We start from the raw sequence: 19,816 nt of genomic DNA, 5'->3' as shown, positions 1-19,816 counted from the left end.
GGGGTATTGTGTGTAGGCCAGTTACCAAAAAAAAGCTTAATTGAATACCTTTTAAATTCATGCTGTAACACAACAAAATGTATAAAAGTCAAGTGGTGTGAATACTTTCTGAAGGCACTGAACTGACCTAATGGCTTTCATCCGTCTGTTGGGATGGACTGATAGATTACTTTGCTTCCAGAGCAAGACAGCTTTGAAAAGCTTGACCAGATTTTAAAAATCAAATGCCAAAAAGTCTCAGTTGAGACCAAATCGATATTTCTTGTTAGTGTTCCGCAAAGAGAGGGTAAACGGTTTGGGCTAGTTGTCGGTTTCTTAATTACTTTTACTTTAGGGCTTATTTCATCATGAGTCATGTTCAGACTCCGAATAGAGTGTGGGGCTAATTGGTTTTCTAGATAAACTCCACCAGTGCAGGACGTTTATCATGTTTATGCTGCAGAAAGGACCCATAATATAGTTTACTGAACATTATTTTGTGGTTTTACTCCTTGAAGGTATTGCTCACCCAAATGAATAACTTGCATCATCTAATGGTTCCCTAGACAGGAGTAGGTGCGATTTGGAAAGTTAGCATCCAAAGACATTATCAAACTGGTATTTGACTCACAACCCTGGGAAGATTGCAAGTGACAGAGCATTCAGTTTCTCATTACAAAGCATCAGTTTAATGTTTTTGACATCTGGTTATGTCGAGAGGTGGCTGCCACGAGGAGCTACACACTGTGGGTACAGATCTAAGATCAGATTCCCCTCCCCCAGTTCCCCCTTCATTTAGTGGGGAAAATACAAAACCTAAGATCACCGTCGAGGGGCAACTTCACCGAACCCCGAACTTCATCTGAATGGTCATATTCCCTCTGCAGTGATATGAACATCCTAGTCTGTTTTCATGCTGCATGTTGAATGCCCAAACATTCTCTGATTCTTTGATCTGATTCTTTGACATCCTTTAGACCTGCCCCTCTTATCATTGATTAATGTAAGGTTACTCACAGAACTCTTTATTGGTAATTAATTAGTCTCTAGTAGGCCCCAAAGTGGCTATTTCCTACCAATTAAAAGCCCTTGCATGATTCATCATTTCTAATTAGCTACTTAACCAATGAATTAAATTACATTTAGCCATTTATGCGAAATTAATCTGGTTTAATTTCACATTTTACATCATTCTTGAATGTTTCAATGTTTAAACTGGTTCATATAGAGCTTGCCTTGCTACTTGATAGCAGTTCCTCATAATTAGAATTACAAAATTCCAGTAAATTCCCAGGTTTTCGCGATATCCCGGTTGGAATCATCTCTGAATCAGGAAGGAATATGCAGAATATCCAGGATCCTGCAGTCAGGATTGCTGGAAAACATGGGACTTTTGGGGAAAGTTACTGGACTGTTGCTATTTAGTGTTAGGTAACCTGAGATAACAGGGTTGTTCTCCCCAGGAGAGTGAGAGAGTGAGTGAGAGAGTGAGTGAGTGAGTGAGTGAGTGAGTGAGTGAGTGAGTGAGTGAGTGAGTGAGTGAGTGAGTGAGTGAGTGAGTTAGAGTTTTAATGGCTTTCCACTTGGTCATTACCTACTGCATGTGATTGCTATTGATTTGCCCCTGCTGCTCTGCTTCTGTTGTTTTTGGGATATATATATATACACGCGCACACACAATTTGACAAGCTGCATGATCCATTGTCAGGCCCAGAGGGACCTTTATGAAAGATATTGTGATATTGTTAGTTTCTGCCTTCTGTAGAGAATTCTAATGACTTCTACTGTTTGGATTATATTGCGTTGTGATTAATGGATGTGGCCCGTGGGACCGGCTGAACTTCTTCTGTATTTTGCAAATAAAGAAAAGCCAGAAGTGTGTGTGAGAGTGAAATGTGCTGGAACATGTCAAACGGTAGCAGAATCAATACAGACTATTCTAGAATACCGCTGAGAGCTTACTTTCTTTCTACCGTTAAAAATAGGCCGAGTGATTTCCATAAGACTACATAATATTGCATACATCAGAGATTGAGTGGGAGTGGTACTTTCTGTCCCAGTGGATCAAAGGGAGAAAGGTGAGAAGGATGTTTCTTGCCTATATCTGTTTATTAATGCAATATGACCATGGGGTCAGAAAGAACTCTAGTATATAATCAAAGTGTATTTGTCACATACACCGAATACAACAGGTGTAGTAGACCTTTACCATGAAATGATTACTGACAAGCCCTTAACCAACAATGCAGTTCAAGAAATGGAATTAAGAAAATATTTACTAAATAAACTAAAGAAAAAAATCTAAGTAACACAATAAAATAACAATAACATGCTATATACAGGGGGTACCGGTACCGAGTCAATGTGTAGGGGTTCAGGTTGGTCGACGTGATTTGTACATGTATGTAGGGGTAAAATGACTATGCATAGATAATAAACTGCGAGTAGCAGAATCAAATCAAATTGTATTTGTCACATACACATGGTTAGCAGATGTTAATGCGAGTGTAGCGAAATGCTTGTCAATGTAAATAGTCCGGGTGGCCATTTGATTAATTGTTCAGCAGTTTTATAGCTTGCGGGTAGAAGCTGTTAAGGAGCCTTTTGGACCTATACTTGGCACTCTGGTACCACTTGCCATGTGATAGCACAGAGAGCAGTCTATGACTTGGGTGACTGGAGTCTTTGACAATTATTTGGGCCTTCCTCTGACACCGCCTAGTATATAGGCCCTGGATGGCAGGAAGCTTGGCCCCAGTGATGTACTGGGTTGTACGCACTACCCTCTGTAGTGCCTTACGGCTGGATGCCGAGCAGTTGCCATACCAGGCGGTTATGCAACCGGTCATGATGCTTTCGATGGTGCAGCTGTAGAACTTTTTGAGGATCTGGGGACCCATACCAAATATTTTCAGTCTTGAGGGGGGAAAGGTAATGTTGTGTCCTCCTCACAACTTTCTTGGTGTGTTTGGACCATGACAGTTTGTTGATGTGGACACCAAGGAAATTGAAGTTCTCGATCTGCTCCACTACAGCCCCGTCAATGATAATGGGGGCCTGTTCGACGCTCCTTTTCCTGTAGTCCACGATCATCTCCTTTCTCTTGCTCACGTCGAGGGAGAGGTTGTTGTCGTGGCACCACACTGCCAGGTCTCTGACCTCCCTATAAGCTCTCATCTTTGTCGGTGATCAGGCCTACCACTGTTGTGTCGTCAGCAAACTTGGAGTTTGAGTCATGCTTGGCCACTTATTCGTGGATGAACAGGGAGTACAGTCAGGGACCGTGTTGAGGATCAGCATGACGGATGTGTTGTTACCTACCCTTACCACCTGGGGGCTGTAAGGGAAATCTGCCCTATGTTTATACAAGAGACCACAGCAAACTTCTTTGATCAGAGGTTAGTTTGTTTAATAAGGATTGCAAGCCAGATTGCAACCCGGAGTATACACTTACAGTAATTTGAAAGTAACACACTCAGTACAAAATATGCCTTTTTATCCCCTACTGAGGATCACTCCGCCCAGGGTGATGTCCCTTCACTTTAATAGCATATAAGCTCATAATTAATAGTTGCTCTGCTAGGTGGAGTTCAGTTTATTGTTATTTTCAGTTAGTTTCCCAATCCTTCTTCCTCCTATTGCTATCATGTGCTAGCAGAAGTAAGACTGGAATATCGTATCAACACGAACTGAAAGTATAGTTTCAACACACAGACATCTGACTTTTGTACAGTTGACCTCTTCATGCACTTACAAGTGTCTACCACCGATTCTTAATCCCAAGCTAAAGCATAACATGAATCATTGTACTTTTGTAATTACCGGTAGAATTGCAATGTACAGATATTATACATTTCCTTTCAGGGAGGTGTTTAGTCCGAGGGTCCTTAGCTTAGTGATGAGCTTTGTGGGCACTATGGTGTTGAACGCTGAGCTGTAGTCTTGATCAGCGAGAAGTTGAAAATGTCATTGAAGAAACTTGCCAGTTGGTTAGCGCATGCTCTGAGTACACGTCCCAGTAATCCGTCTGGCCCCGCGGCCTTGTGAATGTTGACCTGTTTAAAGGTCTTCCTCCCATCAACTACGGAGAGCGTGATCACACAGTTGTATAGAACAGCTGGTGCTCTCATGCACGCCTCAGTGTTGCTTTGCCTCTGAGCGAGCATAAACGCCATTTAGCTAGTCTGGTATGCTCACATCACAGGGCAGCTCACGGCTGGGTTTCACTTTGTAGTCCGTAATAGTTTGCAAGCCCTGCCACATCTGACCCAATGTACATACAAAATACGCTAGACTCTGGTAAGCATGCAGTTTATTAGGCTGCAGATGAAGTAAGTTATGATGAATTTCACAGGGAGGTGAAAGTGCAATGTGATTGATGCTCCTTTCCAGTAACATCAAGGGTCTTATTCTGGTGACATGATGATTGAAGCTTGGCTACCATTTAACAAATAAAAATAATTTAGCTCTTTTGTCCATAATAATCTCATAATGTAGGTAGCCTACCCACACTGTATCTGCGAGAGGTTGGCTAGAGCGCAAATACCACGACCAGAGTGGGCACATTCTCTATAGAACACAAGTTTGTGACAAAACCATCAGTATTGTTGAAAATGCGATTGAAACTCATTTTTATTCGGTACATTATTCGGTACATGGGAATTTAACCGCAAAAGTCATTTTTATGTGCATTATGTCATCACACAGCCTTTTATGTGCGACAAGTCTATTTGACGGAAACACATCTCCGATGGGAAAATGTTTTTTATTCTTATTTTAGAACATTTGCATGAAAATCTTTCGCAAAGTTGGATGGAAACCTAGCTACTGTGTCTCCCTGGTCTGTCAGCCAGATCATCTATCCTTCTGTCTCTATCGCTGTCCTTTCACAGCTATCTGGTCCCTGTCTCTGTCGGTCTGACTCTCTCGCTCCCTCTCTGTCCCCCTGTTATAGGATTCTCTGGGGGAAGGCAGCTCCATCGTGCACGGTGGTCCGGGGGAGGACAGAAAGGAGAAGGTGCCCAGCCCCCACCTCAGCCAACTTGTGGTCCTGACAGCCAGCGAGACCCTCTACGGCCTGGCCCAGAGGGTGGTCGCCACAGAGTCACTGTAAGAGAACCCTCCTTCAGTAACTCATTCATACCTCTCTATGGTCCTTTAGAAGTCCCCTCTTTATACTTGATACCTCTGTGTACCTGTAACGGGTGGCTGACACTGAGTCACTATACTTGAGAGAATTCATCATGTCTTGCAACAGAAACCGTTTATCATGCAAGAGCGAAACGGGAGCAAACAGAACGAAACTGGGAGGGACCTTCCTGAATTTATCCAATAGAAATTCCAATTGTCTTTGCAAAATGTTTTCCTTTTGGAGTAAATGATTTCTGTTGCGAAACGTTTTGCAACAGAATCGGCATAATGAATACATCCCTGTTTATTCCTCTGTATGGTCCTTTAGAAGTCCCTAGAGGGTGGTGGCCAGAGATACTTTAGGGTCAAGGTGACTGCTTTGTTCTTTGGAGACACTTTTATTGGATGTGATTACTAATACATTTAAAGTTGGTAACGTTAAACATGTTTGTTAGCTAATTAAAGTTTGATTCAGTGCAGCTCTGTTGGTGAAACAGTAGGTAGTGTGCTGTCTGCCACAGAACTGTGTGTGTGTCCCTGCCCTCCCTTTGCCTCTCCTCCTCTCTGCAGCCATGAGATCTGAAGACGACTGCTGTGGTAAGACGAGCAGTTTTCCTGATGAGTCAATAGAGGCTGTCTCACGACTGCATGCCCGAGGGGTATTCATTGAATTAAGTGGTATGATGCAGGAGTCTCGGGAAGCTCGACGTGTCTCTGTCTGCATTCCAAATGGCACCCTGTTCCCCAAGGGCTCTGGTCAAAAGTAGTGCACTGTATAATGAATATGGCGCCATTTGGAACTAACTCTCTTCCTTTTCTCTAATCTTCAGGATGCTGGCGCTGCAGGGAAACGGGCTGTTAGATCACTTTTTATTCCTAAATTGAGTTAGTGGATATTTCTCTCCCCAGTTTGCATTCTGCTGTTGTTTACAGTTCAGTACCAGTCTCCCACTTTGTCTCTCCCTTTCTTTCTCCCTTCTTTCTCGTTATCCTCTCTTTCCTGGTCTCCCTCCTCCAGTCTCTCTCTCCCGGTCTCTGTCTCTGTCTCTCTCCCGGTCTTGCTCTTTCTGTCTCTCTCCCGGTCTCACTCTTTCTCAGTCTTGCTCTTTCTCGGTCTCGGTCTTGCTCTTTCTCGGTCTTGCTCTTTCTCGGTCTTGCTCTTTCTCGGTCTTGCTCTTTCTCGGTCTTGCTCTTTCTCGGTCTTGCTCTTTCTCGGTCTTGCTCTTTCTCGGTCTTGCTCTTTCTCGGTCTTGCTCTTTCTCGGTCTTGCTCTTTCTCGGTCTTGCTCTTTCTCGGTCTTGCTCTTTCTCGGTCTTGCTCTTTCTCGGTCTTGCTCTTTCTCGGTCTTGCTCTTTCTCGGTCTTGCTCTTTCTCGGTCTCGCTCTTTCTCGGTCTCGCTCTTTCTCGGTCTTGCTCTTTCTCGGTCTCGCTCTTTCTCGGTCTCGCTCTTTCTCGGTCTCGGTCTTGCTCTTTCTCGGTCTCGGTCTTGCTCTTTCTCGGTCTCGGTCTTGCTCTTTCTCGGTCTCGGTCTTGCTCTTTCTCGGTCTCGGTCTTGCTCTTTCTCGGTCTCGGTCTTGCTCTTTCTCGGTCTCGGTCTTGCTCTTTCTCGGTCTCGGTCTTGCTCTTTCTCGGTCTCGGTCTTGCTCTTTCTCGGTCTCGGTCTTTCTCGGTCTCGGTCTCGCTCTTTATTTGGTCTTGCTCTTTCTCGGTCTCGCTCGCTCTCTCTCGGTCTCGCTCGCTCTCTCTCGGTCTATCGGTCTCGCTCGCTCGGTCTCTCGGTCTCGCTCGCTCGGTCTCTCGGTCTCGCTCGCTCGGTCTCTCGGTCTCGCTCGCTCGGTCTCTCGGTCTCGCTCGCTATCTCGGTCTCGCTCGCTATCTCGGTCTCGCTCGCTCTCTCGGTCTCGCTCGCTCTCTCGGTCTCGCTCGGTCTCTCGGTCTCGCTCGGTCTCTCGGTCTCGCTCGGTCTCTCGGTCTCGCTCGCTCGGTCTCTCGGTCTCGCTCGGTCTCTCGGTCTCGCTCGCTCGCTCGGTCTCGCTCGCTTGGTCTCTCGGTCTCGCTCGCTCGGTCTCGCTCGGTCTCTCTCGCTCTCTCTCGGCCTCGTTCGCTCTCTCTCGGTCTCGCTCGCTCGCTCGCTCTCTCGCTCGCTCTCTCTCGGTCTCGCTCGCTCTCTCGCTCTCGCTCGCTCTCTCGCTCGCTCTCTCTCGGTCTCGCTCTCTCGGTCTCTTTCGCTCTCTCTCTCTCGGTCTCTTTCGCTCTCTCTCTCTCGGTCTCGCTCGCTCTCTCTCGCTCGCTCGCTCTCTCTCGGTCTCGCTCGCTCTCTCTCGGTCTCGCTCGCTCTCTCTCTCTCTCTCTCTCTCTCGGTCTCTCTCTCTCGGTCTCGCTCTCTCTCTCTCGGTCTCGCTCTCTCTTGCTCGCTCTCTCGGGTCTCTCTCGCTCTCTCGGTCTCGCTCGCTCTCTCTCGGTCTCGCTCGCTCTCTCTCGGTCTCGCTCTCTCTCTCTCGGTCTCGCTCGCTCTCTCTCGGTCTCGCTCTCTCTCGTTCTCTCTCGGTCTCGCTCTCTCTCGTTCTCTCTCGGTCTCGCTCGCTCTCGTTCTCTCTCGGTCTCTCTCGGTCTCGCTCGCTCTCGTTCTCTCTCGGTCTCGCTCGCTCTCGTTCTCTCTCGGTCTCGCTCTCGTTCTCTCTCTCTCGGTCTCGCTCGCTCTCTCGTTCTCTCTCGGTCTCGCTCTCGTTCTCTCTCTCTCGGTCTCGCTCGCTCTCTCTCTCTCGGTCTCGCTCGCTCTCTCTCTCTCGGTCTCGCTCGCTCTCTCTCTCTCGGTCTCGCTCGCTCTCTCTCGGTCTCGCTCGCTCTCTCTCTCTCGGTCTCGCTCGCTCTCTCTCTCTCGGTCTCGCTCGCTCTCTCTCTCTCGGTCTCGCTCGCTCTCTCTCTCTCGGTCTCGCTCGCTCTCTCTCTCTTGGTCTCGGTCTTTCTCTCGGTCTCTGTCTCTCTCTCGGTCTCTCTCTTTCACTTCATTTCCCTTTTCACTCCCTCATCTACACACACACACACACACACACACACACACACACGCGCTTAGGCATTCACTATTCATACATAAGTCTAACAATAGCCGATCCCCAACTTGGAGTGGTTTATGTGAAACTACTTACGAATGCCCATATGCCAGCCAGGGACCCCGATTCCGAGGCACCAGCCACCACACCCGCTGCCAGATGGCCCCAATAGAAAGCTAGACTGAAAAGGTTTTGATGAAACCTTTGAGAGCAGGTAGCAGAAAGGGACACCGCTTAATTAAAGGGCCAATCAACAAATGAAACGATGAAAAAGTGTTCTCCCTGCCACTATTTCGGTAGAAAGCTGACGGATGGGACTGGTAAGAAGAGTGGCGGGGGCGTATGCCTCATGACTAACGAGACATGGTGTGATGAAGGAAACATACAGGAACTTAAATCCTTCTGTTCACCTGATTTAGAATTCCTCACAATCAAATGTAGACCGCATTATCTTCCAAGAGAATTCTCTTCGATTATAATCACAGCCGTATATATCCCCCCCCAAGCAGACACATCGATGGCTCTGAACGAACTTTATTTAACTCTTTGCAAACTGGAAACCATTTATCCGGAGGCTGCATTCATTGTAGCTGGGGATTTTAACAAAGCTAATCTGAAAACAAGACTCCCTAAATTTTATCAGCATATCGATTGCGCAACCAGGGGTGGTAAAACCTTGGATCATTGTTACTCTAACTTCCGCGACGCATACAAGGCCCTGCCCCGCCCCCCTTTTGGAAAAGCTGACCACGACTCCATTTTGCTGATCCCTGCCTACAGGCAGAAACTAAAACAAGAGGCTCCCACGCTGAGGTCTGTCCAACGCTGGTCAGACCAAGCTGACTCCACACTCCAAGACTGCTTCCATCACGTGGACTGGGACATGTTTTGTATTGCGTCAGATAAAAATATTGACGAATACGCTGATTCGGTGTGCGAGTTCATTAGAACGTGCGTCGAAGATGTCGTTCCCATAGCAACGATAAAAACATTCCCTAACCAGAAACCGTGGATTGATGGCAGCATTCGCGTGAAACTGAAAGCGCGAACCACTACTTTTAATCAGGGCAAGGTGTCTGGTAACATGTCCGAATATAAACAATGCAGCTATTCCCTCCGCAAGGCTATTAACCTGTTAGAACTCTAGGGGCAGTATTTCATTTTTGGATAAAAAGACGTGCCCGTTTTTAGCGCGATATTTTGTCACGAAAAGATGCTCGACTATGCTTGGAATTGATAGTTTTGGAAAGAAGACACTCTGACGTTTCCAGAACTGCAAAGATTTTCACTGTGAGTGCCATAGAACAATATCTACAGGCAAAACCAAGATGTTTGAGTGACCAGGAAATCAACAGGATTTCTGAAGGCATGTTTTCCATGATCTCCTTATATGGCTGTGAATGCCACAGGAATGAACGGACACTTCCTATCGTTTCCCCAGGTGTCTGCAGCATTGTGACGTATTTGTAGGCATATCATTGGAAGATTGGCCATAAGAGCCTACAATTACCAAGTGTCCCGCATGGTGTCTGCGTGGAAATTGGTGCGCAAAAGTCAGGTCCCAGTATTTTTCCATCCGAATCAGAGAAGAATGCACGCTTCTAGGACTGGCATTTCAATGAAGAGATATATGACAAAACACCTTGAGGATTGATTCAAACAACGTTTTCCATGTTTCAGTCGATATTATGGAGTTAATTCGGAAAAAGTTCGACGTTTAGGTGACTGAATTTTCGGTTAGTTTCGGTAGCCAAATGCATAGTAACAAAACGGAACGTTGTGTCCTACACAAGCATCTTTCAGGAAAAACTGGACATCTGCTATGTAACTGAGAGTCTCCTCATTGAAACATCTGAAGTTCTTCAAAGGTAAATTATTTTATTTGATCCCTTTGCTGGTTTTTGTGAATGTTGCGTGCTAAATGCTAACGCTAAATGCTAAGCTAGCTATCACCACTCTTACACAAATTATTGATTTTCTCTGGTTCTAAAGCATATTTTGAAAATCTGAGACGACAGGATTGTTAAGAAAAGGATAAGCTTGAGGACAGGCATATTTATTTCATTTATTTTGCAATTTTCAGAAATCGCTAATGTTGCGTTATGGTAATGAGCTTGAGGCTGTAGTCACAATCCCGGATCCGGGATGGGGCGGCCTAACAGGTTTTAAACAAGCTAAGCGTCAGTACAGAGACAAAGTGGAATCTCAATTCAATGGCTCAGACACAAGAGGCATGTGGCAGGGTCTACAGTCAATCACGGACTGACTACAAGAAGAAACCCAGCCCAGTCACGGACCAGGATGTCTTGCTCCCAGGCAGACTAAATAACTTTTTTTGCCCGCTTTGAGGACAATACAGTGCCACTGACACAGCCTGCAACGAAAACATGCGGTCTCTCCTTCACTGCAGCCGAGGTGAGTAAGACATTTAAACGTGTTAACCCTCGCAAGGCTGCAGGCCCAGACAGCATCCCCAGCCGTGCCCTCAGAGCATGCGCAGACCAGCTGGCCGGTGTGTTTACGGACATATTCAATCAATCCCTATACCAGTCTGCTGTTCCCACATGCTTCAAGAGGGCCACCATTGTTCCTGTTCCCAAGAAAGCTAAGGTAACTGAGCTAAACGACTACCGCCCCGTAGCACTCACTTCCGTCATCATGAAGTGCTTTGAGAGACTAGTCAAGGACCATATCACCTCCACCCTACCTGACACCCTAGACCCACTCCAATTTGCTTACCGCCCAAATAGGTCCACAGACGATGCAATCTCAACCACACTGCACACTGCCCTAACCCACCTGGACAAGAGGAATACCTATGTGAGAATGCTGTTCATCGACTACAGCTCGGCATTCAACACCATAGTACCCTCCAAGCTCGTCATCAAGCTCGAGACCCTGGGTCTCGACCCCGCCCTGTGCAACTGGGTACTGGACTTCCTGACGGGCCGCCCCCAGGTGGTGAGGGTAGGCAACAACATCTCCTCCCCGCTGATCCTCAACACGGGGCCCCACAAGGGTGCGTTCTGAGCCCTCTCCTGTACTCCCTGTTCACCCACGACTGCGTGGCCACGCACGCCTCCAACTCAATCATCAAGTTTGCGGACGACACAACAGTGGTAGGCTTGATTACCAACAACGACGAGACAGCCTACAGGGAGGAGGTGAGGGCCCTCGGAGTGTGGTGTCAGGAAAATAACCTCACACTCAACGTCAACAAAACTAAGGAGATGATTGTGGACTTCAGGAAACAGCAGAGGGAACACCCCCCTATCCACATCGATGGAACAGTAGTGGAGAGGGTAGCAAGTTTTAAGTTCCTCGGCATACACATCACAGACAAACTGAATTGGTCCACTCACACTGACAGCGTCGTGAAGAAGGCGCAGCAGCGCCTCTTCAACCTCAGGAGGCTGAAGAAATTCGGCTTGTCACCAAAAGCACTCACAAACTTCTACAGATGCACAATCGAGAGCATCCTGGCGGGCTGTATCACCGCCTGGTACGGCAACTGCTCCGCCCTCAACCGTAAGGCTCTCCAGAGGGTAGTGAGGTCTGCACAACGCATCACCGGGGGCAAACTACCTGCCCTCCAGGACACCTACACCACCCGATGTTACAGGAAGGCCATAAAGATCATCAAGGACATCAACCACCCGAACCACTGCCTGTTCACCCCGCTATCATCCAGAAGGCGAGGTCAGTACAGGTGCATCAAAGCTGGGACCGAGAGATTGAAAAACAGCTTCTATCTCAAGGCCATCAGACTGTTAAACAGCCACCACTAACATTGAGTGGCTGCTGCCAACACACTCTCATTGACACTGACCCAACTCCAGCCACTTTAATAATGGGAATTGATGGGAAATGATGTAAATATATCACTAGCCACTTTAAACAATGCTACCTTATATAATGTTACTTACCCTACATTATTCATCTCATATGCATACGTATATACTGTACTCTACATCATCGACTGCATCCTTATGTAATACATGTATCACTAGCCACTTTAACTATGCCACTTTGTTTACTTTGTCTACATACTCATGTCATATGTATATACTGTACTCGATACCATCTACTGTATGCTGCTCTGTACCATCACTCATTCATATATCCTTATGTACATATTCTTTATCCCCTTACACTGTGTATAAGACAGTAGTTTTGGAATTGTTAGTTAGATTACTTGTTGGTTATCACTGCATTGTCGGAACTAGAAGCACAAGCATTTCGCTACACTCGCATTAACATCTGCTAACCATGTGTATGTGACAAATAAAATTTGATTTGATGATTTGATTTGACCATCCATGATATCAAAATTATAGTTTTAACCATGTTTTGAGGCTTTACATTGTTTGTTTACTTTTACTTTGTTTACATTGGAGTAAAACAAGCTTATATTTTGGGTTCTGATGGGGAACAACAGTTGAGCTAAGCTCATGAGGCATTTAGAAGTTATATTCTTCTAAAATCAATGGGCATATACCATCTGCTGATTGATTGCCCCTTTAATGGAAGTAAGAAAGGGTAGTAAGGGTGTAACGGTTCACCAAACCCACGGCTCGGTACATATTGCGGTTTCGGGGTCACGGTTCAGTTCAGCTTCAGTAAAGGGGGAAAATATAATGCCAACAGTTTGCTACTATAGTAGAAAATACAAAGTGTTGGTGTTCCTGATTCCATATACACTGAGTGTACAAAACATTATGAACACCTGCTCTTTCCATGACATAGACTGACCAGGTGAATCCAGGTGAAAGATATGATCCCTTATTGATGTCACTTGTTAAATCCACTTCAATTAGTGTAGATGAAGGGGAGAAGACAGGTTAAAGAATGATTTTTAAGCCTGGAGACAATAGAGACTTGGATCGTGTATGTGTGCCGTTCAGAGGGTGAATGGTCGTAGGTGCCAGGCACACTGGTTTGTGTCAAGAACTGCAACACTGCTGTTTTTTTCACGCTCAACAGTTTACCGACTGTATCAAGAATGGTCCTCCACCCAAAGGACATCCAGCCAACTTGGCACAATTGTGGGAAGCATTAGAGTCAACATGGGCCAGCATCCATGTGGAACGCTTTCCACACTTTGTAGAGTCCATGCCATGCCCCAACGAATTGAGACTGTTCTGAGGACAAAAGAGGGATGCTACTCAATACTATTAAGATGTTCCTAATGTTTTGTACACTCAGTTTGTCCGTCCGTCTGTAGTAAGCGCAACACAGGGTGCATTGGTCAATTCCTTGACAAATTTGGCTTTAGCTTGCTTATATAGAGCGGGTACTACATGTTTGCTGAAATAGGTGTGAGAGAACGAAGTTCGTAACGTGCCTCGAGCTCTTTTGCAAGGTGCTAAACCCCCCTATTCTACTCAACTGACAAGAATGGGCGGATATCCTCGGTTATAAATATACCTCGCTCTTGAAATGCATTCCAGGTGATTACCTCATGAAGCTGGTTGAGAGAATGCCAAGAGTGTACAAAGCTGTCATCAAGGCAAAGGGTGGCTACTTTAATACTTTTTTGGTTACTACATGATTCCATATGTGTTATTTCATAGTTTTGTTGTCTTCACTATTATTCTACAATGTAGAAAATAGTAAAATAAAGAAAAACCCTTGAATGAGTAGTTGTGTTCAAAATGTTGACTGGTACTGTATATTTTTTAATGTATTCATTCTTGTTCAAGGTCCCTGTACCGAACTGTTCAGTACCAATACGTGTACCGTTACACCTGTAGTTCTTAGGGGATAAGACATACAGCCATCTACCCCTGTGCATAATTGCACTGAATTTTTGTTCCCCTCAGAGCAGGGTTATTGAAGCTAGGCACCACCTAACCCCTCTGCCGCAGCACCCAAACATGCTCAGCATATAATACACCATTTTTAATATAGCCATTACTGGCTGTTGGAGCCTCTAAAGGCCTTCTCTACCTGTAACACCTCATTTAGCATTTGCTTTAATGGAATAATCAATGAGGGCCGCCCCGGGGCCCTGGGCAAAGATCAAGATTATAGGTGCAAGAGATGAGGGCCGGGGAAACTGCCTTTAGCCATTGTCTATTTATATAAGCATAACCCAATAAATGGCAGGGCTTAGCTCGTTTGGCCCCCGCGGCTTAGCGGCATATCTCTCCCCACGGTAAACAAAGCTTTGTGTTCACATGGCGGCTGGTGCATAATGAACATTTTCAGAGTCCAGAAAAACAAATGTATTTCCCGAGGCTCGTTTGTGGGGCTGTTGGTGTATTAAACGGTGGCAGGTGCTAGCTGTGTGTGTGTCTCGTGGCGTCTTGGACACTACTTGTGCTTGTTAATGTTGGATGGTTGAGTGTAAATGCACTCTTTCTGGTCTTTGGGGATTTCTATTTGCTTCCCACCTATCCGCTTGACCCAACATTTGCAATTTATATCCGTCCCCGACACACAGATTTTCACAAAGTTTAAATGTGTTTTTATTTGTCATTGGTCAGCTAGCTGCTACTGTAACAAGCACTTGTTAATAAAGAATTTGTCCTCTCAATGTCTTTATGTAACGAGCATCTTGGAAACGACACATTATAGACATACACGTTTAATATCTTTCTCTGGTCTCTATCCTCAGTAATGACATTTGAATGGTTTTTGTTGCATCACCAAAAAAAAACAAGCTTCAAGTGCAACTCCTATTCAATGGCTAAACTATTTATATTGCCATGGCCTTGCTACGTGGTCAGTCATTAAAAACAAATCTCCTGTTCAGCATTCTCTGTTGCCCTTCATAAATCTGTGGTTATAGTATGACACTCCAGGGTTCCATGCTACTCTAGTTCCCTGACTGACTGACTGGCTGGCTGGCTGACTGGCTGACTCGCCTGAACTCCAACCCAGTTACCTGAACTTATTTTCTTGAATTGTGTTTATGTAAGCAAAATGTAAACAACCTGAAAATAATGGCATCGATCACACTGACACATTTAGAAAAATGTGCCGCAGGTTTTAGACTGGATAAGCTTTTGTTTTTATTGATTTTAGTTTTCCTCCCCTAAACTGTTCTGCTCAGTGTTTGCTATTATATAGCAGTGTTGATGAAAACCCAGTGAATGTAAAAACTCCTGAGTTTTAGGCTTGCGGGCCTGATATGGTTTTAATTTCTACCAACAAAGAAGGTGCCGAATGACCTGGCCAAAACTACCTCTCTAGCTACGTCCCACCCCATTCCACCTCCACCTGAAGTTAGGACTGAAACTACCTCTCTAGCTACGTCCCACCCCGTTCCACCTCCATCTGAAGTTAGGACTGAAACTACCTCTCTAGCTACGTCCCACCCCGTTCCACCTCCATCTGAAGTTAGGACTGAAACTACCTCTCTAGCTACGTCCCACCCCGTTCCACCTCCATCTGAAGTTAGGACTGAAACTACCTCTCTAGCTACGTCCCACCCCGTTCCACCTCCATCTGAAGTTAGGACTGAAACTACCTCTCTAGCTACGTCCCACCCAATTCCACCACCATCTGAAGTTAGGACTGAAACTACCTCTCTCGCTACGTCCCACCCCGTTCCACCTCCATCTGAAGTTAGGACTGAAACTACCTCTCTAGCTACGTCCCACCCAGTTCCACCTCCATCTGAAGTTAGGACTGAAACTACCTCTCTAGCTACGTCCCACCCCGTTCCACCTCCATCTGAAGTTAGGACTGAAACTACCTCTCTCGCTACGTCCCACCCCGTTCCACCTCCATCTGAAGTTAGGACTGAAACTACCTCTCTAGCTACGTCCCACCCAATTCCACCACCATCTGAAGTTAGGACTGAAACTACCTCTCTCGCTACGTCCCACCCCGTTCCACCTCCATCTGAAGTTAGGACTGAAACTACCTCTCTAGCTACGTCCCACCCAATTCCACCACCATCTGAAGTTAGGACTGAAACTACCTCTCTCGCTACGTCCCACCCCATTCCACCTCCATCTGAAGTTAAGACTGAAATGACCTCGCTAACAAGCACAGAGGAATCAAGACAAGTTTCTAAAGCTCAGGGGAGAAGGGTTGGTTATTGGCAAACCTTTCTGTCTGTAATATCCCAATCCATCCAGCCAAAGCCCCTGCTTCCCTGTCCCCTCCTATCCCTTTCCATACTCCTTTAACCCTGCCTCCGTCTCTGATCCACCTAGCTAAAAGCCTGTACTGGTTTCTGTCTAGGGTGTTTCTGGCCGAGCAGTTTGAGTTCCTTCAGTCTCACCTAGACACCATGATGCCTGCAGCCAAGAAGCCGTTCCTCCAGCAGTTCTACTCACAGGTCAGTCAGTCCACAACTTTATGGATGTATCTGAAATGGCACCTTATTCCCTGTAAAGTTCACTGGGGCGTTGCACAGACCATCATTTGCATGGCAAAGAGGGACTTTGCAATTCATCTGATCACTCTTCATAACATTCTGGAGTATATGCAAATTGTCATCATACAAACTGAGGCAGCAGACTTTGTTAAAATTAATTATTGTGTCATTCTCAAATCTTTTGGACATGACTGTACACATAGCCTTATCAGTGAGGGTGTAAATGGCTGTTGACCACATATGGCCTTATCAGTGAGGGTGTAAATGGCTGTTGACCACACATGGCCTTATCAGTGAGGGTGTAAATGGCTGTTGACCACACATGGCTTTATCAATGAGGATGTAAATGGCTGTTGACCACACATGACATTATCAGTGAGGGTGTAAATGGCTGTTGACCACACATGGCCTTATCAGTGAGTGTGTAAATGGCTGTTGACCACACATGGCCTTATCAGTGAGTGTGTAAATGGCTGTTGACCATACATGGCCTTATCAGTGAGGGTGTAAATGGCTGTTGACCACACATGGCCTTATCAGTGTGTGTGTACATGGCTGTTGACCATACATGGCCTTATCAGTGAGGGTGTAAATGGCTGTTGACCACACATGGCCTTATCAGTGAGGGTGTAAATGGCTGTTGACCACACATGGCCTTATCAGTGAGGGTGTAAATGGCTGTTGACCACACATGGCCTTATCAGTGAGGGTGTAAATGGCTGTTGACCACACATGGCCTTATCAGTGGGGTGTAAATGGTTGTCGACCACACATGGCCTTATCAGTGAGGGTGTAAATGGCTGTTGACCACACATGGCCTTATCAGTGAGGGTGTAAATGGCTGTTGACCACACATGGCCTTATCAGTGAGGGTGTAAATGGCTGTTCATCACACATGGCCTTATCAGTGAGGGTGTAAATGGCTGTTGACCACACATGGCCTTATCAGTGAGGGTGTAAATGGCTGTTGACCACACATGGCCTTATCAGTGTGTGTGTAAATGGCTGTTGACCACACATGGCCTTATCAGTGAGGGTGTAAATGGTTGTTGACCACACATGGCCTTATCAGTGAGGGTGTAAATGGCTGTTGACCACACATGGCCTTATCAGTGAGGGTGTAAATGGTTGTTGACCACACATGGCCTTATCAGTGAGGGTGTAAATGGCTGTTGACCACACATGGCCTTATCAGTGAGGGTGTAAATGGCTGTTCATCACACATGGCCTTATCAGTGAGGGTTTAAATGGCTGTTCATCACACATGGCCTTATCAGTGAGGGTTTAAATGGCTGTTCATCACACATGGCCTTATCAGTGAGGGTGTAAATGGCTGTTGACCACACATGGCCTTATCAGTGAGGGTGTAAATGGCTGTTGACCACACATGGCCTTATCAGTGTGTGTGTAAATGGCTGTTGACCACACATGGCCTTATCAGTGAGGGTGTAAATGGCTGTTCATCACACATGGCCTTATCAGTGAGGGTGTAAATGGCTGTTGACCACACATGGCCTTATCAGTGAGGGTGTAAATGGCTGTTGACCACACATGGCCTTATCAGTGTGTGTGTAAATGGCTGTTGACCACACATAGCCTTATCAGTGAGGGTGTAAATGGCTGTTCATCACACATGGCCTTATCAGTGAGGGTGTAAATGGCTGTTGACCACACATGGCCTTATCAGTGAGGGTGTAAATGGCTGTTGACCACACATGGCCTTATCAGTGAGGGTGTAAATGGCTGTTCATCACACATGGCCTTATCAGTGAGGGTGTAAATGGCTGTTCATCACACATGGCCTTATCAGTGAGGGTGTAAATGGCTGTTCATCACACATGACCTTATCAGTGAGGGTGTAAATGGCTGTTCATCACACATGGCCTTATCAGTGAGGGTGTAAATGGCTGTTCATCACACATGGCCTTATCAGTGAGGGTGTAAATGGCTGTTCATCACACATGACCTTATCAGTGAGGGTGTAAATGGCTGTTCATCACACATGGCCTTATCAGTGAGGGTGTAAATGGCTGTTGACCACACATGGCCTTATCAGTGAGGGTGTAAATGGCTGTTGACCACACATGGCCTTATCAGTGAGGGTGTAAATGGCTGTTCATCACACATGGCCTTATCAGTGAGGGTATAAATGGCTGTTGACCACACATGGCCTTATCAGTGAGGGTGTAAATGGCTGTTCATCACACATGGCCTTATCAGTGAGGGTGTAAATGGCTGTTCATCACACATGGCCTTATCAGTGAGGGTATAAATGGCTGTTCATCACACATGGCCTTATTAGTGAGGGTGTAAATGGCTGTTGACCACACATGGCCTTATCAGTGAGGGTATAAATGGCTGTTGACCACACATGGCCTTATCAGTGAGGGTGTAAATGGCTGTTCATCACACATGGCCTTATCAGTGAGGGTATAAATGGCTGTTCATCACACATGGCCTTATTAGTGAGGGTGTAAATGGCTGTTGACCACACATGGCCTTATCAGTGAGGGTGTAAATGGCTGTTGACCACACATGGCCTTATCAGTGAGGGTGTAAATGGCTGTTCATCACACATGGCCTTATCAGTGAGGGTGTAAATGGCTGTTCATCACACATGGCCTTATCAGTGAGGGTGTAAATGGCTGTTCATCACACATGGCCTTATCAGTGAGGGTGTAAATGGCTGTTGACCACACATAGCCTTATCAGTGAGGGTATAAATGGCTGTTCATCACACATGGCCTTATCAGTGAGGGTATAAATGGCTGTTGACCACACATGGCCTTATCAGTGAGGGTATAAATGGCTGTTGACCACACATGGCCTTATCAGTGAGGGTATAAATGGCTGTTGACCACACATGGCCTTATCAGTGAGGGTGTAAATGGCTGTTCATCACACATGGCCTTATCAGTGAGGGTATAAATGGCTGTTGACCACACATGGCCTTATCAGTGAGGGTATAAATGGCTGTTGACCACACATGGCCTTATCAGTGAGGGTGTAAATGGCTGTTCATCACACATGGCCTTATCAGTGAGGGTATAAATGGCTGTTGACCACACATGGCCTTATCAGTGAGGGTGTAAATGGCTGTTCATCACACATGGCCTTATCAGTGAGGGTGTAAATGGCTGTTCATCACACATGGCCTTATCAGTGAGGGTATAAATGGCTGTTCATCACACATGGCCTTATCAGTGAGGGTATAAATGGCTGTTCATCACACATGGCCTTATCAGTGAGGGTATAAATGGCTGTTCATCACACATGGCCTTATCAGTGAGGGTATAAATGGCTGTTGACCACACATGGCCTTATC

At 46.0% G+C, this 19,816-nt stretch overlaps 1 protein-coding gene and 1 long non-coding RNA gene across 7 annotated transcripts in view; one reads left to right on the top strand and one right to left on the bottom strand.

The window, feature by feature from the left end:
* LOC118372792 (syndetin-like) overlaps nt 1–19,816 on the top strand; it is a 260,402-nt gene that overhangs the window by 220,928 nt on the left and 19,658 nt on the right. Inside the window, exons 23-24 of the mRNA XM_052469962.1 lie at nt 4,934–5,088; nt 16,356–16,452. Of these exons, the coding sequence (XP_052325922.1) occupies nt 4,934–5,088; nt 16,356–16,452 (252 nt within the window). The remainder of the gene's footprint in view (nt 1–4,933; nt 5,089–16,355; nt 16,453–19,816) is intronic.
* On the bottom strand, nt 14,627–16,049 carry LOC127909289 (uncharacterized). 6 transcript variants are annotated; one of them, XR_008070630.1, is made up of 3 exons: nt 15,919–16,049; nt 15,634–15,861; nt 14,627–15,462 (listed from the first exon to the last, which is right to left on the bottom strand). It is a non-coding gene; the product is annotated as an uncharacterized LOC127909289 (long non-coding RNA). The 6 variants fall into 6 exon arrangements; XR_008070629.1 differs by having other exon boundaries at nt 15,385–15,462; nt 15,691–15,861; XR_008070627.1 differs by having other exon boundaries at nt 15,388–15,519; nt 15,691–15,861.

Source organism: Oncorhynchus keta, chromosome 19 (assembly GCF_023373465.1).
Source record: "Oncorhynchus keta strain PuntledgeMale-10-30-2019 chromosome 19, Oket_V2, whole genome shotgun sequence".
Taxonomy (NCBI): domain Eukaryota; kingdom Metazoa; phylum Chordata; class Actinopteri; order Salmoniformes; family Salmonidae; genus Oncorhynchus; species Oncorhynchus keta.
This window is presented reverse-complemented; position numbering and strand designations above follow the sequence as displayed.